Source organism: Alosa pseudoharengus, unplaced genomic scaffold, assembly GCF_046254945.1.
Source record: "Alosa pseudoharengus isolate Yale_2024_CS ecotype anadromous, Long Island Sound unplaced genomic scaffold, YU_APseudo_1.1 YU_APseudo_1.1_scf_20, whole genome shotgun sequence".
Lineage (NCBI taxonomy): Eukaryota > Metazoa > Chordata > Actinopteri > Clupeiformes > Clupeidae > Alosa > Alosa pseudoharengus.
In genome coordinates this window covers 10352411-10378965 of record NW_027468664.1, presented here as the reverse complement: position 1 = coordinate 10378965, position 26555 = coordinate 10352411, and the positions used below count along the sequence as shown (strand labels likewise).

Below are 26555 nucleotides of genomic sequence, written 5' to 3'. Positions count from 1 at the left end.
TTACAGACTTGGGCTCCAACACGTTGTTGCAGTCATTTGCTGTAAATAACATTATCTTTACAGGCTAACGGTGCTTTATGCTTAGTGATCTTTAGCCACTTTACCCAGCTGTACTGTTGACTTAAATTCATTAAAACGATATCGAAAATCGTGGTAGGCTAATGTTTAAAGATGGGTGATTCTTATATGCTCTAAAGGCACACAGTGCGATTATGCTTCAACTGTAGAAAATGTCCCTCGATCATTTGGTCTGAAATGCACATACAGCGAAACAAATCAATCCTATGTCATCTCTCTCTTGGCGCTCCCAGGGGTCATCACGTGTTTGAGCCAATTCTTCAAGCGCCTTGAACACCGTTCCCAACAACTATTTCACTTCAGTGAGCCTGCCAGGGACGCTGTTGTGAAAGGAAGCAGATTTACGTCAAATGACCACGGTGTACAAAATCTCTGAGAACTGACCTAAAACTGAGAGGTTTGGATTTGACACCGAACTCCTGAGACTTGAACTGAGAACGAGTGCCTTTTCGTCCTCATCCGTATGAAGTTTCAATAAAGCCCATCACATCGACAGCGTGTGCGTCAGCGCTGTGGACTCACCTCGTTCCAAAGAAAATACTTTTCTTTCATTTGGTCTTAACGCCCTTGAAGGAGCAGGAAAGTTAACCTGGCACGCGGATTACCCAGAATTTGGTGAGTATCAGTGCTACTATGTTGATTAAATGATTTAAGTGAACTGTTGGTTTCCATCTGGAAGATAGCCTATGTTCGCCCTTCGCGCAGTTGCGCGCTGTCACGTCGTACAACTGGGAAATATCAGACTTAGATTTTGAATAATGGTACAATCAATAGACTAAATATTGTCTAGTTAAATGTAGGATGAACATTGAGTAGGGGGTCTCATAGCAGACTTGTGCTCATTCAGGCTATATTTTTTTTAAAGTTTTTTTTTTTAATTTGTCATTGTTTCCCAAACCCCATCTATGTGTTATTTAGTTTAAAATAGTTGTATTGTGTTAAAATGTTATAGTTATATAACTGCTGTGGCAAGGCATTTTAAATAATGCAGTTGTCTGACTTTCAAGGCTTATCTCCATGGAAAGGGCTTTCATTCATGCCGGTTCGTTGATTTGTCAGTCATGGATTTGCCGTGAGCCGAGGCGCAGTGCAGGGCTTTATAAGCAGCCACTAATTAGATAAAGTGCGCGTGGTCAGGGACACAGTCGTTGTCATGACTTCTGGGTCCTACGCAGCCTCATTAAAGCGCCAACGAGTTGTTTACGTCCTGGTCAGTACTGCATTAAACTCACGTATCAATGACGCAGTAGGCTAATTACATCCCCAATCATTCTGAAAAAGTTGGGACGTTGTGTAAAATGCAAATAAAAGCAGAATGGTAATATGCAATTCTCGTAAACGCATATTTATCAGCAAAAAGGACATAGGCAACATATCAAATGTTGAAAATGAAAATGTTGACTATTTCATGGCAAATATATGTTTAGGCTACTTTTAATTTGATGGCAGCAACATGTTTTAAAAAAGGTCGGGATAGGGAATGTTTACCACTGTGCTGCTTCACTTCTTCAACACAATTCTGTAAATGTTTAGGAACTGGGGAGACCATAGAGTTTTGAAAATTAAATGTCCCATTGCTGTCCGATATAGGATTGCAGTTGCTCAACATTTGGGGTATTCTTAATCATGTTTTTCATTTTATGATGCACCTAATTTGACAGATCTGGAATCCAGACAGGCCATTATACTGTTTAAATATGTGCAGAATTCATTTTGGCATTGTTTTCCTTAAAACATGCCAGGCCTGACAGGATGGCAGTATATGTTGCTCAAAACCTGTATACATCATTCAGAATTGATTGTGCCTTGTCAGATGTGCAAGATGCCCATGCTGTAGGCACTCATGCACCTCCACACTGTCATAGATGTTGGGTTTTGAACTGGGCACTAAAACAAGTTGGATAGGTTGGATACTTGGATAGGCCCTCTCCTCTTTAACCCAGATACGTTCATGAAAAGAATGGCAAAATTTGATTGATCTAAACACAGAGACCCTGCCTTTCTGGGATGCCTTTTTCATACCCAATCATGTTGCCATACCCTAATTAGTTGTGAAACATCCATCCTTTTCTTTTCTTTATCATTACACAAATTTTCCAGCTTGTTACCTCCATTTTTTGAAACGTGTTGCTGGTATCAAATTCAAAATTAACATCCATGAAATAGTCAAATTTGACATTTTCAACATTTGATATGTTGACTGTGTCCTTTTTCAACTAAATATGAGTTTATGAGATTGGCAGATTATTACATTGTTTTTATTCGCATTTCACACAATTTTCCAGCTTGTTACCTCCATTTTTTGTAACGTGTTGCTGGTATCAAATTCAAAATTAACATCCATGAAATAGTCAAATTTGTCATTTTCAACATTTGATATGTTGACTGTGTCATTTTTCAACTAAATATGAGTTTATGAGATTGGCAGAGTATTACATTGTTTTTATTCGCATTTCACACAACGTCTCAACTTTTTCTGATGTGGGGTTGTATACGGGAGGTCGGCAGGTTATGATTAGCAAACACTGATCAGGTAAAAAAATGAAGATTTGCATATGGCCGCTAATTTGCTAAAGCGTCTCTGAGGTGAAGCACCTTAGGCATCCCAAATGCTTAAATATATAGACAGTGCATTATCTTGTGATGTCCATTGCGTACTAAATGATAAGTGCAGATATATTATCTGTGTTGTTACAGAATTGTAAGTGCAGATATTTTATCTATACTATTATAGAATAGTTATTATACTGAAATAGGAATTTCATGCGCAATCTCTGAATTTAAGTGGAATTTCTTTATGAAGTGACGTTAAATCCCTATGATAGCCTATGACCTAATGCCCAGATTATATCCATCAAGAACAGCACAAAACATGCCACATGATCTGATTAAGAGTTAGATTATTATGTGTAATCTGAAGTTTGTGGAATCTATACCATTTAGAAGGACATCTGGAGCTAACCCTGCATTTTGTAAGAAGTTGCAGAGAAAAAAGCAGGCAGTGTTTGCTTCTCAACACATTTTTTTGTGTTCTTTTTCATCTTAACAAAACCTCCTTTGTGTTCCAAATAATTGACAGTCATTAGTTTATACCTCCCCATATGTGAGAAATATATATATTATATAATCATGACTGCAGTGCTGTTGTTGTGCTAGTACTAGCACCACATGTCTTTGCTGACACTCTATACCTTTGGGCATTTCACATGACTTGAGAAGGCAGCAGCTTGAAGATGCCCTGTACTGTATGTAGAGCAGGAAATTTCATTCAACACTCACTTTTCCTAAGTAACTCACCAAGGGATATAAATAAATTTGTCATGAGAACTGATAAATAGACCATTGCTTTTACTTTATGCCGTATCTTTTTTGCTATCCATAATAGTATCCCTAATAGTTTTCAGGATTCATTAGTATCTGTGCTGTTTTGGATTCATAGCCTTTGTAAATGGTTGTATTCAGTCATATTTTGATAACTGTTTAGAGCTATTGTCTTCCATTTTCATAGTATGACTTTTTGTTTTGCCATTGCTTGGGAGTTATTAGCTCTTATAACCCGCAGCTAGTTTTCCCACTGTGCTTTGGCAAACACTTTATTTATTTATCTTTCGGAGATGTGAGGCAAAGAGGTCACACTCTCCCATTTTCTTCACACAGGGGTGCATGCATCAATGCCAAGAAATTTCATTAGGGAAAGTCTGCCCAAGGAAAACGCGACTTCTCTGTGGAGGATGGATCGCCCAGTCCAGGATACGCGGTCAGCAGTGAACAGGCCATTGCCTTCCAGGGCTCACTCCTCTTGCTCCAGCCTAAAGGTGAAGGTTACGTTTCTGCCAGCCTTGTTGGAAAATCCGTTAAGCAGACATTCCATAATAGTGCACATAGCAACATTGTTCTCTACTTCCTGCTCATACAGTAGAATTTTGCTCACGCTTGCTCATATCTCTCTTTTCAAAAGTGTGCAGTTAGGGTTGTGGTACAATCATTTCCGATGCATTGAACTAAAGGCATTTTCTGAATGTGTTTTTCCCCTGGGCTTTTGTGCAGGACCATCCTGTGTGTGACATGCCTTGTGAGTTTACCGTCAGGAAGGCTTTCGGTCAGACAGAAAAAAGTGCACTCTTCTTTTATTTCACTGAAGGTTGTGCTGCATCATTCACAGCACAAAGCTCCTTCTCTTCAGGTCTGTTTGAGTGCAACATGTGTGCCACATCCCACAGTGGCTCCTCTGGGCTTGATGATGTTTTGTTTTTGATAGACCCCATTGGCGACTGTCCACTCAAACATGAAGGTTTGGGGCAGCCAAGCCTCTGTTGAAAATATAGTAACAAAGTTGTCTCATTCCTGATGTGTGGTGGACCAAAGGCATGTTTAATAACCTAGTATGTTGGCCAGTGACTGATGGAAAGTTTATACATTGTTTTTTCACTGGATTATGTCAGTGTGAGACAATGGCATGAAAGCCTCACAATGAGATTATTTCATGGACCACCAGCACCTAATCGTGGAATTGGATCATGTTGGATGTTGGACATATCTGCTATTAGTTGGGCTGTGGCCTTAATCCAGCAAGTATAATAATAGTTATACAGTATAGTTTTGCTGTAGTTTACTGTATTTTGGTCTCAATAATGCAATAATCCTTGCCCAGAAAGCTTTTGGTCTGATTAATATTTTGTATGTAAATACTAGATCTGAAAAAAGAAAATTGAATGCCACACACTGGCATTTGTGTATGAATACCATGCCAAGAATAACTTGAAGAAAGACAGCATTGTAACAGCGCCTTTTACAAGCTGTATGTCCGGAGAAAGCTGATTAGCCACTCGTACAGTGCTGGTTCTATGTCGACTCTGCTACTGAAACGTGCTACTGGGATTTTGATTTAATCACCACAGGCCAGTTAAGGCCGCCACCAAGGTTGTGCGGGGAAAAAAGCTCTAAGACCCCCATGTCAGCACTGATCTCACAAAGTGTGGGTGTTCTCAATCTCAATGGGGTCCTTGGTGTGAATGTGTGTGTGTGTGTGTGTGTGTGTGTGTGAGCTCCGCGACTGATCCATTTCACAGTGTTTTTTGGCTATCACATGGCGCACGAGCCGCATGGCAGCGCGGGAGCTTATTGACACGCCAGCATCCCGCTGCTTTGCCTGGGCATCCATGCGTCTTAAGAAGGAGGTGACATGTGAGGACCACGGGGCAAGGGAAGGACAGCACAGGCTTTGTTGCACGGGCAACGTTTGTGCAGCGTGGGGCATGCAGGGGGACATGGATAGGCACACACACACACACACACACACGCACACACACACACACACACATACACACACACATACTCTTAAATGGTGGCTCTACTTCAGGCATTGCGTCTGTGGAACTCTGTGTTGGCTGTTCCTGCTGGTTGTTTTTTGCGCTTCCACATGAAATGTGATCCAGCGGCTGATGCCGAAGGGTTCACAGGCACGGCCACCCCACTGGCATCCCTCCCCTCGAGATTTACGATCAGGCCTGGTTATGGAGACCTACTGTTACGAGCAGTGTCAGCTGACGGCCTTTCAGTGCACAAGCCTCTCTCGCATGTTACAGTGAAACATACAGCAGCTTCACTTTGCCATTTGCTTCCTTTTGATCTAGATGAACCCACTTGTGTTTTGTTCAGCCATGACTTGGCAATCAGTGTTTAGTCAGCAGAATGTAGAGGAGAGTCTGACAGAATTCAGAACTTACACCCTGTTCTGTTCATCTCTCTCTCTCTCTCTCTCTCCCTCTCTCTCTTCTCACACTCACACTCTCTGCATGTTTCTCTCAGACTCCTTTTCTGTTGCTCTTTCTCTTCTCTTTCAACCTTACTGCACCCTGCCTCTCTCTCCTTCCTTCTCTGTCTCCTTCCTGTCTGTACCGTCTTTCTCTCTCTCTCTCTCTCCCTCTCTCTCTTTCTCTCTCTCTCCCTCCCTCTCTCTCTAATGAAGTGGTTGAGTCAGTGATGTCAGCTGCCTCTAATTTCTGGATTTAGACTTTCCCATTCAAAGAACACCAGACAGGATAGAGGCACTTCCCACAGGGATGTGATGGTGTTAAACATCCCAGGAAGTCTCAGGCGCACTGATCCACCCTGCTGCTGACCGCGGGCGGGCAACACAGACTGGCGATGTAAAACAAATGCTCATTTTTTGACCTACATTTCTTTTTGGTTTTGCTGGATAAGAACACAAACAAAGGTTGTTTTCTTCATTTAGGAACTTTTTTTCTTGCCACTTTTTTCAAAAAGTAATCGTCCGGCCTGTATGGAAGGCATGTGTGTTATAGGCGTGACTCTTTTGTGTTTGCCTGGGGTGGTCTGATTTGGAGGAACAGGACAAGCACAGCCATATCAAGACTTCTGAAGCTTCACTGTCAAAAATGATTAGTTGACTTAATGTAACCAAGTCAAGTCATCTTGTTGCTCTGACTGAGTTATATCAAGTGTATGTGTACGTAATGAACTTGACACTGACTTAACTCAATCAAAGCAAGAAGATGACTTGACTAGGTTAAGAATAATTTTCTAGAGTGTGAGATCAGCTATTTTATGCTGTGTAAGGCCAGTGAGGTCTTTGGCTAATGGATATTTTTCTTGCCATTTGTCTTTTTCGCCTTTGGATGTTTTTAAACTTTAACCATAACAGATATATTCAGAATGTGATCTTCAGGGACCAAACATCACTAGCCCAATGGTGCCGTGGCAACTAGATTTAAAAATGATAATATAAATAAATCTAATAAACAACAATTTATCAGTGATGATAATAGGCATAGTTCGTAACCATCATCTGTATTCCTTGGCTGTGATATTAAAAAGAAACAAAAACAAAAAAAAACAAACATAAACTTTGCTGTTTGAAACCTCACCCTCATATTATTACTATTTCTAGACGTTTTTACATAGTACATTTAGTATCGATGTCCTCTGTTGATGATGTTTGCCTACATCACTTTGGACTCCTGCCAATAGGAGAGGGCCATCCAAGGGAGGTCTGTTGTTGCCTTGGGGGACTTCAGAGTAGCCATGCATTTTTCAATGCTGGTGTAATTATTTGCTGAGTGCATTTTTATTTATCTTTGTTCTGCTTTGCAATGTAATTGGCTGAATTGATGATGTGTTGTGGTACATACTGTAAGTACATGAAAGGTTAACCCTTAATGAAGTCTCAGTTTATCAGCAAAATGTAAATATGTTCCTCTTCAGTGCACCCCCACTCATAATCACTGTTTTCCTTGTTTCTTGTGCCTTTTTTCCCTTTTTGTTATTTTCTTGACAACTTTTTTTCATCACTCAACCCTCCTTCTTTCTTTTTCTCACTCCTTTCGTTTCAGTCTCTTTCCTCCCTCTCCTCCTCATGCACTCTCCAGTGTGATCATTAGTCTTTGACGCAGTATGTTTAAATGCATATGCATGCGCATATGTGTGAGAGTGCTCATACTGTGGTGTGTGTGTGTGTGTCTGTATGTAAAATAAAAAAAACCCTGTGCGGGTGAAGATATGCCACTGAGAAGGTGCATACAGAATGAGGCTGCTGATTGTAAGACTCGCTGTGTGTGTTTGTGTGTGTGTGTGTGTGTGTGTGTGTGTGTTGGAGGTTCTGGGGAGGTTAGGGGGGGAAGCGAGATGTTACAGCGGTTGCTAGCGGCCTCACAAATGCTGCAGCCTCACTCCTGTCATTATGGAGCTCCCCAGCAGCTCCACATTGCCTCTGCCACCAGGCTTGAGTCACTGCTGAACTGCTCTTGCTGGAGCGAGTGTGACATAAGCTCTCTTAATCTCCTGTTATTTTTTTGTTCACTGGTACCCCCTGCCATTCCTCCCACCCTAGTACTGCAGTATGACTCCAATGTAGCCCCCCCCCCCCCCCAAATCCCCCCCATGTTCATCCTCTCTGGCTTGCCTCTCTCAGCCATGTTCATCCTCTCGCTCACTCTGCTTTTCTCCCTATTGATTTGAATCCATATTTATGAGGCAAGGTTGAGGCATCCAAAATTAGGCTAATGAGGTACAGTGAACTGCTGGTTATGAAATGATACATTTATATATCTCCCCCATGTTCTCTCTCCTCCCCCTCTCTCTCTCTCTCTCTCTCGCTTTCTTTTGCTCACTCTTTTTTCCCTTTTTCATTCTAGATGTTCCTTGTGGCCTTGTCCTTTGCGTATTTCGCCAAGGCATTGTCGGGAAGCTATATGAAAAGCACAATAACCCAGCTGGAGAGGCGCTTTGACATCCCCAGTTATTTAGTTGGTGTCATTGATGGGAGCTTTGAAATAGGTAAGCCTGCGTCATGGGCGCCTCCTCAAAAAACTATTTTTACATGCTTTTGATTTTGGTGGTCGGGTGGGTGGGTGGGTTGGTGGGTGGTAAGATGATACATGCAGCTCTCTTCAGGAAACCAGACAGCTGCACTGTTCTCATGCGTGACATGACGTTGTTAGCTACGTGAAGGAAAGTTATAGAGCATTATGTGTCCGCAACAAGCGAGAGAGCATATATATGTATACGTAGATGACGTGCGCCTCCTAATAGAACTTAACATGACAATGTGGTATCTAGGTTTCTATATATGAGTGAGAGGGCCAGGCCAAAACCATTGTACTTCATATGCCACACGCCTGGTGCTTGCATGCTTTTGGCCAATTGTTTCGGCAAGGGCTTGTGCTGTAAGTGTGACCTCAGAGTTGCTCGGTATGCATGGAGCTATTGTGCCTGTCCTTGGGGGATCAAGAGCCTCGGCGCGAGCGTGAAGTCCGTAAAGGCAGAGAGAGAGAGAGCTGGGGCTCAAGCCACACTGCAGCACCCATCTCACGTGGCAGCGGCAGCCAGGGTTTCAATAGGAGCGTTTCCATGGGAACGAGGCAGTGAGCGGAGAGAGAGAGAGAGAGGTGAGGAGTGGAGTGGAGTGGAGAGGAGCAGCGAGGCCGGTTCCTGCAGTGTTACAGGGAGGGATCATGTGTCGGGACACTGGGTTAGCCACCAAGCCACCTTCCTTTCTTCCTCCTCTCCCTCCTTCTCCAACCCATCCTCCATCTGTCCCGTGTCCAAAAACAGGACACATCCTCAGCTGCAGGTGTCCCAGAGCTCAAGTCCTTCTTCTTTGTTTTCTCCAGTTTGAAGTGTTCTGCTGAAGCCCTTGGTGGTCCAGAGTCTGACAGCCATACATATTAAGGAGCTTTCTGTCTCTGTCTCTATTCAGTCAGGCAGAAGTGGTCCTCACATGCCCTGGCCCCAGCATGGCGAGACAATAGAGGAAAGAAGAGGTCAGGACATGGGACACAATGGCCATTCTTAGTTAGCATTGTTGGAAGTGGACTGTTGTTCTTAAGCCCTCTCACCTTAGAATGCAGCTCTCAGGGAAACTGGAGTTGGAACATGGAAATAGGCCAGAATTGAGCTCTAGATTTCTCAGAAGCTTAAATCCATATATTAGCCTAATTGACCCCATCTCATTTCCACTGGCAGGAAGTCTTTGTATTGCTCCCTTTGTCTGTATACTGTATTAAGGATTTCCTCGAAATAAGAGGCTAATTAATCCATTTGTATGTCGTTTTGCTTATGCCAGGCTGAGAGGTCTTCTTGGTCTAAAGCCATTGAGGAAATTCAGTCAGAACAACGTGAGCAATTCAAGAGTGGCTAAAATATTCTATTTTTTACTCTCCTCCTCCCACACAAGGTAATTTGCTGGTGATTGCGTTTGTCAGTTACTTTGGGGCCAAGCTGCACAGACCGAAGATCATAGCAGTGGGGTGCCTGCTCATGTCTTTGGGGACTTTCCTCATTGCATTGCCACACTTCATTATCGGACGGTAAGCATGACTCGCTGGGGGGTTAGGGGGGTGGATTATATGGTTGGTTTTTGTATCACACCGGTCTCAGGGAGTGGGGTTTCCCCAGTGTCTTCCAAGTGGACAAAATGACCCATGCAGGAGGCACTGCAGAGGGTCCAGGCTGCTCCTGACTTACACGCAACAGGCTGAGTGCTTTTTGGGTCACATGCCTCTCATCAAAGCTTTTTAAACGCTATTGCCAAAATGCCATATGCACTGTTTTGTATTTTGATTTGTTGTGCCCTACTTGTCTAGATAAATGCATTATTTGGCCCAGTTTTCCCATTTGGCCTGTACAAAGAAACCCATGAACCAGACTGACTGTCTACACTTTATTCCTTTGGCATAGATAAAGGACAATCTATGTATATGAACCTTCCATTAAGCCTAGCTGCCTTAATCTCTGTTTAAAATATAGATGTAGCTCTTTCCTAAGGATCTCAGCAGTGACAAATCAGCTCGAGAGTGTTTTCCCTGCACTCTACACTTTCATGTCTGTTTCATATGTAAATATTTTAGAACAGGATGCTAAAGTGTTTGTGTTGCGATGAAGTCTTACAGGTCTCTGTGTATAAATTATAGCAATGACACATTTCAGCATCGCTGACTCAATGCTAAACATTGCAGCATCAGCTGTGAACACAGTGTTTTGTGTGTTTGTGGGTTTGATTAATCATGATAAGCCTGCTCTATGCCTTCCCCTCTCATCTCCCCCTAAAACACTGTGTTGATGTTTTTATACAGCTATAAGTTTGACTCATCGATTAGATCTTCAGTGAACTCAACCAATGTCTTCTCTCCATGTCCAGCAAGCTCACCTGGTGTGCTCTCTGCAGGTGGCAACTCCTCTGAGGTGCCTACAGCAGGTGAACAGTCTCTTTGGTCACTTTGGGCTTCTCCGTTGTAGCGGACGTTACTGTTCAGCGCTGTAGAGAGTCAGTGCTCATGGCTTTGTGATCCTGAAGGAGGTCAATATGTAAGCCACCAAATTCCAGTATGCAGATGGGGGCTGATTGAATACAGTGTAATCAGATTGGGGCGAGGCATGAATGTCACTGAATCCAAATGTCAGACAAGCACACACACACACACACACACACACACACACACACACACACACACACACACACACACACACACACACACTCACCCAGACACACAGACACACACACCGGCACATTGCATGTGCATGCACGTATGCATGCAGACACACACAAACACACACACCCACACACAGACACACACACACACACACACACAGACAGACAAAGAAATGTTCACAAATATCAAAATGAATTTACAGTCAGTGCCAGTGATTTGCAGACTCCATTTCATCCTTTTTCCCTTTATGTGAATTTTAGGCTGTGATCGAGAATCCAGTCTGTCCATGTGGATTTATGTTTTTCTGGGGAATGTATTACGCGGAATAGGGGAGACTCCTGTTCAGCCTCTTGGAATCTCATACATAGATGATCATGCTTTGGAAGAAAATGCAGCATTCTACATTGGTGAGGCTTGTTTTATGTATATATCCATATTATATGTGCAACATGCTACTTGGTGGGATTGTTCACTTAGCATGAACAACAAAGCAACAAGAGATTGACAACTGCTGCAGTGTCTGCATTACTGAGTTCACCAAAGCTGTATACATGCATAGGGGACGAAAAAGGCCACTTTAAGGTCCACTACAGCTCTGTTTGACATGCTGTAGAGATCTCACAGAGAAAACTAAGGGCAACTGTGAACTATGTGCAAACATGCATCTACAGGTTTTCTTACTGAAGAAAAAGAAGCAAATCAGTCCTACTACAAAATAAGTGTCCTTACTTACTCTCAGCTCTTGATTAATCATTTAGTAAAGAGAATTTAACACTAGATTTGCAATAGGTGTTAGTCCCTTTCATGATTAATTGACCATGAAGTCCTTCAGAGTGATTGTCTGGTATTTTAGATATAAGTCATTTGATTTATGATGTCACAAACACTCCTGTAATATTCCTTTTCTTTTTTGCTGTTTGGCCGCGAGCCCATTCACGTGTCAAAGCAATCGCTGTTTGTGTCCCTTGTGTCAGGTTGCGTCCAGACGATATCGGTCATTGGTCCCGTGTTTGGTTACTTGCTGGGAGCTTTGTGTGCCAAGATATATGTGGACATTGGATTTGTCAACATGGGTGAGTCAGATACCCGCCATGGTGATGTGAAAGACCGGTCTGCAGCATTGGCAATCATCTCAAAATACTCATGGCAAGCCCCCTGTCTAGACAGCACAGTCAGGGCATTCAACTCTGTTCTTAGATATTCAGACTACGTAGTACACCCACAATTCCTGGAGATCAGGGTTGTGAGGTTTACAACCCGCCATACGTCAAGGTATTCCTAGAGGTTTTTTTGTGCGTGTTTCTTCTGTGTGTTTCTCCTGGAAAGAGTTTTGATCAAGCAAATCATCACGTGTGGAGGCGCTCTGATCCCCTGCCTTAACTGAACATGTCACTTCAGATATGGCATATTCCATTCACAGACTTGGCGAGATCACAGAGAGCTCGGAACACTCTGATTCTAGTTAAATGTCATTTTCTGAAACCCCATCTTCTCACTTGATGTGATTATCTTCTTCAGAAGCAAGATTAATTTTCCCTCTAGATGCAGCAGTTGATTGTAATGCTCGGATCTAAGACTCTCAATTTCCGATTCCGCCATTTAATCTAATGCTACTTGTTTAACATGTTGCTAGTGAAGCGCCTGCATGTTATGCATGGTAGCAGTGAGAGTGCACTGACAGCCATGCCTGTCTCTTCTCCAGAGAGCATTACCATAGCACCGGGGGACGCGCGCTGGGTGGGGGCCTGGTGGCTGGGCTACCTCATCGCAGGGCTCATCACTCTGCTCTCGGCCATCCCGTTCTGGTTCCTGCCCAAGTCGCTGCCCATGCCCGTGGGCAAACCGTTGGAAAAGAGCCCCTCCGAGCACACCAACTCCATCAAGGAGCACAAGTACCAGGCCGACGAACCCGCCAGCTGTCTAGAGATGGCCAAAGGTAAATCGGTGGACCTTGGCTACCTGGTCAAGAGTCAGTCGAAGGTCTCCTTGCTTCTACTAAATAGGCCACCAATCAGGCATCATTATATTATGATGAAGGAAGATCGATGTAGGAATAACTGCAGAGAAAAAAAAAAACTGACTACGACTCACTGATGTGTCGATTGTGGATGATGTCGCTAGGTTTTGCACCTGTGTTCTATACAGTATGTATTTGTGTGGAGGAATAGTATCCAGGGTTCTCAGTGCTTCTGCCCCACATTCACCATGGATCCCATGCTGTAAGCAAGCCTGGTAATTCACTAAATCAGAAGCATTCAGCTAATAAAAAAATTATGTCACTGAGGTCAGTGCAGTCAGCTAAGCAGGGGCAGATAGAGAACATGTTCTGCTGGGCAGACGCTAGAACTGAGATTTGAATTTAAATTTGAACATGTTAAATGTATTATGTTATTGTCCATCTAAATATAACATTCTAAGCATGTAACATTGTTTTTGCACTTCTGTGCTGTGCTTGTTAAATGTGTCACAAAAATAGAATGAAAGAGCTTGTTTGTTTCATATAGTGTTCTAAAGTTTTGGAAAGAGAGTTTGGCAGTAGCCTAATTCTATAAGAACTAACAGTGTGTGTGTGGTTTTTTTTTTTTTCAGACTTTGTGCCAACATTAAAGTCTCTTCTTGGAAATCCTGTGTACTTTTTGTATCTCTGTGTGACCATTATCCAGTTCAACTCCCTCATTGGCATGGTCACATACAAGCCTAAATACATAGAACAGCATTATGGACAGTCCGCCTCTACTGCCAACTTTTTGATGGGTATGTACAGTATTACTCATTTGTATAACGAATATAAACAGTCCTCTCTATTGAAGTTAAATCAATACATTACCCTGCTGGCATTTCAACATTAATTCAACGGTGAATAAACGTTATAAACGTTTAAAAAAAAAACTTATAACGGGTGAATCAATGTTGAATTATGTGTTGGATTTGCAAATTGAATCAACATTGATATCGCAACATTATTTCAACATCCGCCATTTCAACATTGGTGCTGATTTCCTTGATTTCTTATTTTACAACCATTTGTCAACATTTTACAATTAGCATTAAAACAGTGTTTCAACATTGACACAACAACTGACATTATTTCACCTATAATTCAACATTGATTTTCTTGACCTTTTTACAACCAACGTTGTTTCAATGTTTGTCTACATACCCTTTTACAACCATTTAGCATTAAACATTGTTTCAACATTGTTTCAACATTGACGCAACAACTGACGTTATTTCCCCTATATTTCAACGTTGAAGGTCGGTCGTGTGCCGGCTGGGTAAGGTTAGGCACAAGCCTATAGTTTCATCCAGTATCTGCCAGCAGCTTATGGCAGCTGGCAGCTCTCTCTTTTTTCTGTATGTCTTTCTCATTTTTATTCAAGACTTTTATTTGATGAATTACTAAAGCATGGCATGAGGCCAGCCTTCATTGCATAGGAAAGAGAATATCAAATGTTAAAGCTCTAATGGAATTGCCACATAAAAGGTATGCTTGAATTGGCTACTAATGGACAGCCAATGTACCATCATCCACTTTTGCTGTTGGAAAAAATAGTCCATCTGCCTGTACTTGCATATTGAATCATCAAAAGCTGTTCATCTCGGCGTGCTCAACCTCATTACAGTGTTGCAGGGATGGGATTGGCTTTGGCTTGAATGGTGGTTGGGTGAGAGACATTTTTTCACATGTTCCTGCTGGCTCCCCAGGCATTATAAACATCCCCGCCGTCGCTTTGGGAATGTTCTCGGGAGGCGTGGTCATGAAGAAGTTCAAGCTGAGCATCATGGGAGCGGCCAAATTTGCGCTGGGAACGTCTCTGTTGGGCTACTTCCTGTCCCTTTTCTTCCTGGCCATGGGCTGCGAGAACTCCAAAGTAGCCGGCATAACCGTCTCATACCAAGGGTAGGACCTCAAGGCAGCATTTCAGCCAAAAATGTGATTGTATCTCGCCCTGATTGTATCATTTCACAGCATGTCTGTATAATATGAAATACCTTTCCTGAATGAAGACAAATGTAATTCAACAAATTGAAGAAGACAGATTTAATTCAATATTGATTGGAATTTCATCGTTATCACAGATGAGCAGACAGGGAAATGCAGGGCGAGTCACACACAAGTAATGTTCTGTTTGTGTGTGTGTGTGTGTGTGTGTGTGTGTGTGTGTGTGTGTTCTTTGAAGTGTGGAGGGCCTCTCTTATCATGAGAGTGCACTGTATGTAGAGTGCAACAGTGGCTGCCAGTGCTCGGGGAAGGACTGGGACCCCGTGTGTGGGGAGAACGGGATCACGTACATCTCTCCCTGTCTGGCTGGCTGCCGCTCGTCCAGCGGCTCCGGGAAGAGCACAGTGAGTGTGTGTTTACATGGGCATGGGTACATGGACACACATGCGCACGCACGCACCCACACACGCACGCACACACACACACACACACAGACACACACACACACACACGCAAACACACAGACACACACACACACACACACACACACACGCAAACACACAGACACACACACACACACACACACACACACACACACACACACACACACACACACAGACACACACACACACACACACACACACACACACACACATACACAGACACACACACACATAAGCGAAAATCACATTAAGATGTGGCTGTACATATCAAATACTTATATGTTTCACAGATAAAGTACACATGCCAAAGCAGACACTCACAACTCAAACAGTGGATGACAGGACTTTTATCTGCTTTGACCATGAAAAGATAAGGGCGCACGTCACAGGTTGGAATTCAGATTCTTTAAGTGAAACTGCAGCAATAAGAGGTCCATGAGAGGCAGTTGTGCTCTTTCAGATAGTGCTCCTTCCTAGGGCTGATGTTGTTTCCTAGTTTCTTCACACAGCATTCAAACATTCCCTTGTCTCACACCCCTCCCTATACTTCCCTCTGTTCCCTTTTCTTCTTTAGGCACTCTCATCCCTGCCCCCCCCCCCCCCCCCCCACATACACTCACACACACACACACACACACACACACATACACACACACACACACACACACACACACAGTCCTAAGGCATATTAGCAGTGAAAGCCTTACTCAGTCTTACTCATCCAATGTTAGACTCCAGTCACAGCCGTGATTATTATGGTCAGGTGAGTGTTGCGTTTAATGCAGCTTCCCCGTGACCCAAGATTCTTTCTTCCCGAGGCATAATGGGGCTTTTGTGGCTGGAGTTGTGTATGTGACGGATTACTTTAATTCTAGAATCCTTGGCAGTATATATTGTGGACTTGTTTTTGAACAAGCACCATAGAATGTAGTCAATACGGTGACAGTGTTTCCTCCCCCCAATTATTTATAGTGACTCTTTATATGTCTTTCTTTCTTCCTTCCTTCCTTTCTTTCTTTCTCTTCTTCTTTCTTGCTTTCTTTCTTTCTTGCCATCTCTCAGATGTTTGACCAGTGCAGCTGTGTTACCATGGGGAATATGACAGCTCGAGTGGGCCTCTGTCCAAATCGGAATGCCTGTGACCGCATCTTTCCCTACTTCCTGGCCCTGTCCGTTGTCACCTCCTTCATCATCTCACTGGGTGGCACGCCAGGATACATGCTCCTCATCAGGTCCTGCTCTCTTCTTCAGCACGTCCGTTATTACAGTTACATTTAGCCATTTAGACAAAGCGGATGCTCTCACTTAAATCAAGCTTCGTTAAGTGAGGACACCCTCTAGCAAGCACGTAGCTTCTGACAGAAAACACAAAGTACTATATTTAGTCAATCTGAGAAGGAGCAAAGAGAAGATAATAGAGATGTGCAATAAGAGTCTAAGGTCCTTTTTGAGGTTCTTAAAGGGAAAGACGCCCATGCTCTGATTATGATTATGCCCCTATTCCCCATGTTAACTTTGGTGTGAATTGTTAAATCCTCACGTAAGAAGAGTCAGTATGATGGACAATGACCATATTCAGACCCTGTCCCCCACCACCCTTGCCTCAGGGCTTCAGTGCATGTGTCAACCTGCCATAGGTCAGTAGTCATGTGTGCCAGATTGAATTGACTACCATTTATTCTCAACAAGAACAAACTTTCAGAGTAGGCCCAAATCACATGGGGGCCAGGTTTTTTTTTTCCTCCAAAGGGTTTGGGGGGGGGGGGGGGGGGGGGGTTATTGAATTATTTTCCTTTAAACAGCACCGTCCTGGTGCAGAGTAGATTTGGGATGAAGAGGTCTTGTGTCTTTCCCTCAGTACTTTGTCTCCCTCCCCATCTGCTAGATTACAGACATAAACAAGCAACGAGGGCAACAACCCAGTTTTGTTAATATGATTTTTTTTTTCTTCCGTCATGTCGCTCCCCCGTCATGGTCGTTGTCAATTTCTCCGCCGTCGCATGCCTCGTTGAGGGAGGGAAGGTCATGCTTCGGCCAGGGCTGACGTTACTCATTTTGGGCCGAGAGACTGCTGACTTGCACGGCGCCCCACGCGGCCTGCCATTGGCTGGTTCAAAAGGTCCCACACTGGGACTCCGCCACAGCGAGACACACATTGCTTCACTCACCTCGTGGTTTAGGGTTTGTGTGGGTTATTTCCCCCCCCCGCTGCTGCAAGGAGACTTGGAGCGTGCTCGAATCCATCAGCTTTTCTCAAAGCCCAATCAGCTGACCGGGAAGGAATGCGTGGCCTCCGCTCGCCTCAAATTAGGTTACCTACAAGGCCAGCGTCAGCGCCCATCTATCTGTCTTTGGGCTCATCTGTTCACGTGTGTGGGTCTTTCCCCACAGACGAGATGCACTTTGTTCAGGGGGGGGGGAAAACACCACCTGTTTCTCTCAAGAGGAGCATTCCACTGGTGTCCATTGTCATCAGAGAGGGCAGAGGCTAAAAGGAGGTGTGTGTGTGTATGTGTGTGTGTGTGTGTGTGTGTGTGTGTGCGCGCGCGCGCACGTATGGCACCTCGCACACTCATTTGCATTCAATGCAAAGCAGAGTGGACACCAAGGGGCAGAGCTTGCCCACCTTCCGAGAGAAACGCTGACCCCCGGCCGGCTCGCCCCTCCTCTCCCCTCCCCTCTCCCAGCTCTCTGAAAGATGTGTGATAGTGTACTGACATGGCATCCCCTCTGCAGCAGCCTGCCGCGCACCGCTGTGCATGACAATGAGTCTCCTCTTCATCGTCACGGTGACACGGCGAGGCGTGAGCTTGAGCTGCCCAGTGTAGATATTAGGATAGGAGGACAGAGAAACTCTTCTGCCTCACTGATGATTGACTTACTTCAACTCAGTGCCTCTGTACTGAGGGAAATAGGAGACATTTCTGCACTTATCTTTGGTTGCTCACGCGTCCGGTTTTTGTTCGTTGTAGGTGCATCAAGCCACAGCTGAAATCGTTAGCATTGGGGTTCCACACACTGGCCACAAGAACCCTGGGTGAGTTGATTACATTTCCTGCAACCCCCCCCCCCTCCTAACAAATAAAAACACCTTCAACAAAAAAAACAAAAAAATGTTTTGCATAATCACATGGAATCTGCAGAAATTCCATACAATTGTCAGAAGCTGTAGGTTGTGTAAAATGAGGCCTCCTCGTCTTGCAGCTGGCATCCCGGCACCTATATACTTTGGGGCCATAATCGACACCACCTGCCTGAAATGGGGCCAGACGAGCTGTGGGGGGCGAGGAGCGTGCAGGATCTATGACACCGCAGCATACAGGTACACAACACACCCATTCACCTCAAAGCAATTCATCTCAATTACTGTAGTATACCTACAAGTTAGTAACACATTTCTTTGTTTTAGAAATACATTCAATCAAATGTCATTGCTGTTTTAAAGCTAGCTAGAAACATTTTTTTGTTTAGTTTTACTGATGATGACATTTAGCATTCATTGCTTGAAAGTAATGAAATGTATTAGCTGATAGCCTATGCTTCTAGAAGAAGGTGTAGGAAGGCAAAAGGTTCCAGAAACAGGACAGAATTACTGAAAGAAATGGATCTTAGTGAAAGAGAAAGTGAAATGCGTTCTCCAGCACTGTGTAATCAACAATCTGGGTCATAATTGGAATGACTGGATGTGGGTTATATGTCTGTCAATAAAATCAATGGGCTCAGTGTGTGAGGAGGGACATTCATGGAGGAGGGACTTTCCTCAGAAGCCCATGCCTTTGAACCTCTAATTGAATTTCATTGCAGCAACAACTGCTGTAAATCCTGTGGATGTATGCTAAAGAAACAAGCCATTTGCCAAGTTTGTTTGCTAATCTTGACTGCACAGTGTGCCTCATGTGATTGATACTGATCTGAATTCTCCCACCTCTGTGCTGTGGTTTTGTGACTGGACCTCTGGGCATCCTGCTGCTGCCCGCTGCTCTGTTCCTTCACCCTCGTCGCCTGTCCCGCTTGCAGGACCGCCTACCTGGGCCTGACGCTGGGCCTGCGTGCCGTCTCCTTCCTGCTCTGCATCTGGGGCTTCGTGGTGCTCCGGCGGCACGTGCGGCGGCAGGAGCGCGGACCGATGACCAACGGCAACGCAGCCGGTGCGGTAGCGGCCGCCGCCGACGAGCTGGAGGCCCTCAGGAAGGAGGAGACCGCCGGGGCGGCCAGCAGCGACCAGTCCCCACGGAACTCGGACTGCTACCCGGAGCGGGAGACCCGCCTGTGAGTCGCCCACCCAACCACCACCCCCCCCCCCCCCCGTCTCTCTCTCCCCCAACTCCCCACAGCACCACCACCAAACAGCCCTGCTCCGCCCTTTCAGCCTCACACCTTCCCAGATCACACCAACCGCAGGCCAGCAGAACAGGGAATCTTGGGCTTCATCCAACAGATTTCACACAGCAAAAAAGAAAAACTGCAACCCATACAGTTGCATACTCACTTATATATTTGTACTGGATCCATGTAGGTGTTGTGAAAGAGGCCATCCATTTTTTTTAACAAAGATGAAAAGAAAACTCATGAATGTCCATGCTGTTTTGAAAATGTAGCAATGAATGTTGATTTCAGGTTTTTTTTTGGTTTGTTTGTTTTTTGGTACTAAATTTTATGAACAATATAATATATATTATATGTTTTTGTCAATGGTCAATTGTATAAACAATCTTTTTATAATATACACTAGTAAGAATTAAGGGTTTTGTCTGTATTTTTCTAGAAACCAGAACACAATATGCTGCCATTGTGAGTGAAGTTTGGCAGGGGATCATACATTACAAGACTATGAATGGAAATGGGTCAGGTGAAGTGAAGGCCTAACTATTGTGGGGATGTGTACGTTGGCCAAGACGTTCAAAAGCTGATCAACAAACAGTGCTGGGGAGTCTTGTACACAGGCATCCTCAGAATAGCCATGTTGATCTAAGATGTCGCGACCACCCTTTCATGTCTCTCAATCAGGGCCTGAATGTGAAACAATGGGTGAATGGACGCCTCCGATCAGTGCTCTCAGCGCTAGGAAAGTTTGTGTGTGTGTCTGTGTGTGTGTAGAACGCACAGTCCTATCCACCCTTCACTTTGAAAACCACTCCTGGTTTCCTCCGGGCTGTGGTTCCTGCCTGGCTGCCCGTTTGTTTTCATTCCAGCAGGAGAGACATTTGTGTGAAGTAGTCAGAGTCAACAAGCAATCAGTCATTCATCTCAGCGATCAGTAGACAGAGAAAGAGAGAGAGAGCACTTTTTTCCCCCAGGCAGCCACACAGAAAGGACATTTCGCTGCAAGACTGATGGTGTCCACACGGGGGCAGTGTTGGGTCACAACATATTTCTAATGAAGCACTACATTATGATCTCAGAGCACAGACTATGCATAATAACAAATCTTAGTCAGATCATTACTTCTTATACAACTATAGTACATATATAGTTTCATCAAATGCCTAAGAAGTCGACCTCTGCACTGTGCGCTGATAACAGGTAGGCCTTGACTCTGAACAAATGTGGAGTAACAATGTTGAAGATTTCTTCGCAATCATTTGCCATTGCAGTTTTTTAAATGTTTGTATGAAATATATTGTCTTTTAAGACTACTGTGCTGCCATCAGAGAAGTGCTCTATTCTATGGACTTTTTTCCTTCCCTGACAATTGCAGTGAGGTATAACAGTGTGGGCTTGTGCACAAAGATACTTATTTGCCTTCAAAGGTGCACAAGTGTATTATCATCTCTGGTGTTCAGTGTGCGTGTGTGAGAGTGTGTACTAGGATGTATGTGTTTGTATTTGTGTTTGGTCGCACATGTGCTCATGTGCCAAAAAGAAAAGAAAAATCAACAGTCAACTCTCAGGTTGGTCAATCACTTGTTCCGGAAAATTACAAATAATCATACTTTTATATATTCGCTGTAGAGAATTTTTTTTCCGATTTTTTTCATTGTTAAAAAGTTCTTTGGCATAGCAGATCTTTGGGAACTGCTGTTGATATTTTTCGCCACTTGAAGTTTACCAGTATGAACCAAGGATCTTTTGAGTCTTTCTGACTTGTGGAGCAATTAAAATGAACGGCATTTATTACTTGCTTTAAAAATTAGAATGTACATAGTTTTATTTGCTCATTTATTTTTGTACAAATTGTACAATTGTGAACATCTTGTGAATGTACATGATGCACAAATAAAGCGTTTATTATATTGAGCTCTGATCTGCTCTTCTTTTTGCAGAAGGCTCTTGTTGCTTGTGTACAAAGACTAAAAACGGAGCACTTATTTTTGTGTGAAATATTTTTTTAATAACAGTGGAGTTCATAAAATAGCAAATAATACAGCACAATGTGAATCCTTTACAGTAGTCATAAAGGCACTTTATCTTGGGAGGCTAGTTCCCTGTTTGCATTCCCACTGTGGTCAGCATGCTCATTACCAACAGTATGCCTACTATACCCATGAGGCTTGGAGGGTTTCAGTCCGGGTAAAGTCCATTTCACATTCTTCTAGAGGGCAAACGTCGATCACAGTTGTCATTAAATCTGAAATGTCTACAGATGAACCGCCTCTAAAACATGCCACTGGCACAACGAACAACTGCACGGCACACTCTCCTAAGCTGTGCAACAGAGAGGTGGAAACTGTGGAACAGAGAGGGGAAAAAAACACTACTCTACTCTGACATCAGTGGCATCCACCTACCATCTACACTGCTGACACAGATGAGGTCCAACTCCATGACCACTGATAACCACACAGTAAATGCGCTCAGTGTCTGATGAATAGCTTCTTCTTTGAGCTGCTCTAATGTGAGACTGTGTCAAATATGCAATGTGCCCACTCGTTAACAACACATGAACACAGTGACTTTTAAAAAAAAGGAAAATCACAAGAACGTTAACTTAATATTAAAAGAACACGTGCAATAAACAGGGCTATAACACACAACAAACGATGCCTGGATGGAGCACTTAAGACTTAAGAGTGAAAAAAAAAAATATATATATATCGGTACAATCAACATCAAATCATTATTTTCTTTGTCACCATGACATTCTACATCATCTCTGAAAAAGGAAGGAAGTCCCTGAATATGGTCAGAGAACAGACAGCATAACAGCATGGTTTTTGCACCCCTAAAACACATCCCTCCCACACCAAACAATACACAGTGGTGCTGATTGGCTTCTCGCATGTAGTGAAGCCAATGACATTAGGCTTGAGCTGACACTAGATTTGGCTTCAAATGATTTGGGTTCTTTGACCAGATCCCTGTACCAACTGTACCATCACTTCAAAATACAAGTGATAAAAGGTTTTGTCAATTTGTTGTCTGACTACTTAGTCATAATCAACTGCCAATGGGTAGATCAAAAAAGGAGCCCGTTGGTGTAAGCCCAGATTTTGTAAACAATATGTGCCAGTTCCTCACACATGGCATATAGTAAACACATCTTGATATGTGCACTGATACCTAGTCAAACCTGGCGAAAACAACATGCATGGTTCACACTACTGCCTGCATGGTGAGGGTGTCGTCACATTTTTGGTTGCATGCAGTGCTCTGATATAGGCTAAAAGAGAAAACAGGTGCTGGTGCACGGCGAGTTGACTGGTGTTTTGGAGTAATATTATACAACATTGAAAAATCCTAGTCGTCCTTCTTATCTCCACTGGCAATTTGGTTCTGTAGAGAGGACCAAACAACAAAAAAAGTATTACTCCTTTTAAACTCATTTTGAAAAAGTGTGAATTTTGAAATATGAACTGCTGTGTATAACAATTTCTGTGCATATAGCAGAATTAACCCCCCCCTTCCTTTTTATTTAATTTATTAATGGTCTTGGCTAATGAATTTCCATCATGAAAACAATCTGTTCGGTAGAGTGTTGGTTCAAGCCATACCTGCAGTTCCTGGTGCTCCAATAGCAGGCGGTCGTACTCTTTGGTCAGGCCTTCACTTTGTCTCTTCATGGCCTTCACCTCAGACTGAGACTTCTTTAGATCTGTGGACAGAGGGACAAGTGCTTGTGCCTGATCATCACTTTCACCCTGTCCTACGCAGTGATCATGGTGGTCAGTGGTCATGGCTCATACACAAACGTATCATGACCATACATGAACAATGGGTTTAGTGTGGAAGGCTGGCATTGACTCACCATCCTCTGAGGTTGCCAGTTCCTCCTTCAGTTTCTTCAGGTCTTTCCTCAACAGCTCATTTCCCTCAGCAGTTGCCTGGTCTCCCTTTCCCTTTGCCAGAGCCTGGATATCAAACAACTTTCTTTAAGCAAACTTCCTGGTGTCATTAGCTTGGTTTCCATCAAACGTTTTGATGCACATTTTTACCATTAGATTCGAAATTAAATCTTTCCAGTCGAATAAGAATTTCATTTGCTAGTGGGGGGTGAATTAACTCCCGCTTTGCCTGGTTAACTAGCATCAAATCTTTAGTGCTCACGCTTTCGTGTTTTTGAACTAAAGCTCTATTCAACTCCTCCCTTATTTAGAATTGGCATAGAAATGTGCACAGACTCACATTTCCTGTTGAGCAGAATTTCCATACATCTGCTTGAAATATGTGAATGAGTTGGATGGAAACCTAGCTATTCTTAGTTGGTCTAATTTCACTTTTAGTCTTTTCACAAAGTATATAAAATGTGTTAACCCTTCTTCCTTGACATCATTATCCCATTGGTATGCTAGACGGTCTTATTGATATTTGAAAATAATTACTATGATTTTTCAGTATTTCACCAGATTAACAGCTTATTATTATATTCAACAACCCCGTTCAGCTTATCTGGGTGGGTGCTGTACCAAATGGAAACCCGTGGCTACAGCTTTCACATCTGGTTCCTTCTACCGCATCCTCCTGGACTACTGACCTGCTTCAGGAGCTCGTTATCCTCCATGTACTTCTTTGCGGCCTGGTTGGCACTCTCCGCCTGGGTCTGCAGTGCTCCGGTGGTGTTCTTGGCTGTGGCCAGCTGGTTGATCAGGGTGATGACACGCCTCATGACTCTGCGATGGTAGAAGACACAGGTCACATGAAACCCAGCCATTCCGTTAAAGACAGAATCCAAGATTCTGGCAAAAGGTTGTTTGTGTGAGCTCAAGAGTCGATCAATTTACCGATCTCTTCAGTGCTCCTGGAGCAACATGTTCATTGGCAGAAATTAGACTAGACTGGATAACAACTTCTCAGGACAGCATCCAATTAAACATCATAAACATCCTCATCATGTAACAGTTTGTGTCTCACACATCTTAACCCATGGCATATAAATCTCCTATGTGTATATTTGTTTGAGAAGTCTCTTAAGTGTACGTACTGTATGTCAGAAGAGCCAAAGATGACTTTCTGCATGAGTGGACAAAAAAGGCATTGGTTTGTGGTCATGCACATAGAAAACTTACAGCCAGAGGAAGAGTGAGAAGCCGGAGATGTAGAGGTTCCTCTGGGCTCTGAACAGCTTCATGTGCATGTGGTCGTACATGTTGGGGTTCAGTTTGGCATCTTTACCAGGCTCTGTGCCAGAGTACTTCTTTACCTCTCTCACAGCATCTGTGCATAACGATGAGATTGCAAACACATTAATCATCATCGTACATCAACATTTTCATGTTCATATTCATAATCCTAAACAGCAAAGCAACACTGCTCATTTCACACAGGTGATCTGTTTATGACTTTGTATGTAATCCCATTTTCAAAATGAATCAACAACTACCATTTCACTTTCAGAATACAGACCTAGAAAGAGTACGATGAGGACTATGATCATGGTGAGGAAGCCTTTGTTCCAGAAAGGTGAGAGTTTGTTCCATATGTTTAGCTTGAAAATGCTTTGCCATCTGCAGGAGAAAAAACATTGAGTATTTCTTAAATATATATTTGTTATAATATGCCAGTAGATAAATTGTGTGTAGATCTAAAATGTCCCGTTCATACCTTGTAGCAGAGATGAAAGGAATGCAGAGGAGAAGAAGGATCCCAATCTCCACATATAGGAAGGTGGCAACTGCAGTCCACTGCAGAGTCATTTGTTAGTCTGTACAAAGCAAGAACACCACAATATAGACGTTATACTTCTACTATACTATCTACGAAAGAAGAAAAAGACCACCACCCAATAACGTAGTGACGTACTTTGGTTACAGAGGCTGATTTCATGTCGGGTACTTTTTGTAGGCTACTTTAAGAACACATGCTAAAATGAGCAGAGGTAACCTAAACCTCTTTCTTGAAGCAATGAATGGCTTGTTGTAACAGAGATTATCTTCTTACCACACACTTTTCCCAAACAAAGGTCAAGGCAAATTAAAAAATATCAATATCATAATGTAAAATGGCATTCCCGCCTCAAAGAATGAGGCATAGACTGTGATCTCTAATCTAACTTAATCTAAGAATGAGAAACAAGCAAGCCATCAGGGTCAACATCTCAACACTGTTGACATGCGTTACATTAGCAGGCTAGCTAATGTTACTCTGCAAAGCCAAGTCATCCTTGCACATGAACTTAGTAGGTCGGACAGTACATAACGAAACAGTTCACGATTAGGCTAACGAAATGATTTCTACAGACAAGGACTACAACGTAATTATTCCTAATACTACAATGCCGTTAAATACTTTTTACGTTTTAAACGTTACGTTCCTTCCTGGTAAATTAGCCAGCTAACGTGTTAACTTAGCAAGCAGTCAATACTGCGAAAATGTCGTTATCACCCCCCCCCCCCCCCCCCCCAACTAATTTGCTTGTATAATAACAATATTTTAGATAGACTTCTATACTTACTTAAGTGGCTAATAGTGGCTGGATAAAGACGTGACTGCTACTCTGATGAGAACTGTATGAAAGTTGAGTCAGAGGTTTGCTTTCTGTTATTCACCACTTCCTGTTTCACCATTCCACAAAACGTCACTTTGTATACGTTGCCAAGTGGTCAAATTTGTGTCACTTTAGACTGGATGATGAAATGATTTGCAAGATCTTACCCACAGGTGTATAGGTGTATGTGTGTGTGTGTGTGTGTGTGTATATATATATATATATATATAGAGAGAGAGAGAGAGAGAGAGAGTCTCAGACTGTTTTGTCTCAGTCAACTG

At 43.2% G+C, this 26555-nt stretch overlaps 2 protein-coding genes across 2 annotated transcripts; one reads left to right on the top strand and one right to left on the bottom strand.

The window, feature by feature from the left end:
* The first annotated feature begins 554 nt into the window (after positions 1-554).
* Positions 555-19691, top strand: slco1c1 (solute carrier organic anion transporter family, member 1C1). Its single transcript, XM_076297305.1, has 15 exons — positions 555-693; positions 3736-3893; positions 8232-8373; positions 9773-9905; positions 10671-10792; positions 11288-11434; positions 12002-12100; positions 12730-12963; positions 13617-13781; positions 14733-14928; positions 15209-15374; positions 16476-16645; positions 18386-18450; positions 18618-18735; positions 19431-19691. The coding sequence occupies exons 2-15, from the start codon at positions 3750-3752 to the stop codon at positions 19684-19686; spliced, it is 2157 nt and encodes a 718-aa protein (XP_076153420.1). The 5' UTR covers positions 555-693; positions 3736-3749; the 3' UTR covers positions 19687-19691.
* Positions 19692-21724: 2033 nt separating this feature from the next.
* bcap29 (B cell receptor associated protein 29) lies at positions 21725-26363 on the bottom strand. Its single transcript, XM_076296527.1, has 8 exons — positions 26242-26363; positions 25392-25491; positions 25194-25294; positions 24857-25004; positions 24325-24460; positions 23599-23701; positions 23345-23445; positions 21725-23126 (listed from the first exon to the last, which is right to left on the bottom strand). Exons 2-8 carry the CDS (start codon positions 25481-25483, stop codon positions 23091-23093), a joined length of 717 nt encoding a protein of 238 aa, XP_076152642.1. The 5' UTR covers positions 25484-25491; positions 26242-26363; the 3' UTR covers positions 21725-23090.
* Positions 26364-26555: the final 192 nt, after the last annotated feature.

What these genes read in the sequence shown, in the direction of transcription:
- slco1c1 (XM_076297305.1), top strand. Translation starts at nt 3,750, where the DNA reads ATGCCAAGAAATTTCATTAGGGAAAGTCTGCCCAAGGAAAACGCGACT. An exon ending in CTGTCTAGAGATGGCCAAAG is followed by an intron (nt 12,964 to 13,616) that starts GTAAATCGGTGG and finishes TTTTTTTTTCAG; the next exon opens with ACTTTGTGCCAACATTAAAG. An exon ending in GGATACATGCTCCTCATCAG is followed by an intron (nt 16,646 to 18,385) that starts GTCCTGCTCTCT and finishes TGTTCGTTGTAG; the next exon opens with GTGCATCAAGCCACAGCTGA.
- bcap29 (XM_076296527.1), bottom strand. Translation starts at nt 25,483, where the DNA reads ATGACTCTGCAGTGGACTGCAGTTGCCACCTTCCTATATGTGGAGATT. An exon ending in ATAACGAGCTCCTGAAGCAG is followed by an intron (nt 23,702 to 24,324) that starts GTCAGTAGTCCA and finishes TTTGATATCCAG; the next exon opens with GCTCTGGCAAAGGGAAAGGG. An exon ending in ACTGGCAACCTCAGAGGATG is followed by an intron (nt 23,446 to 23,598) that starts GTGAGTCAATGC and finishes CTCTGTCCACAG; the next exon opens with ATCTAAAGAAGTCTCAGTCT.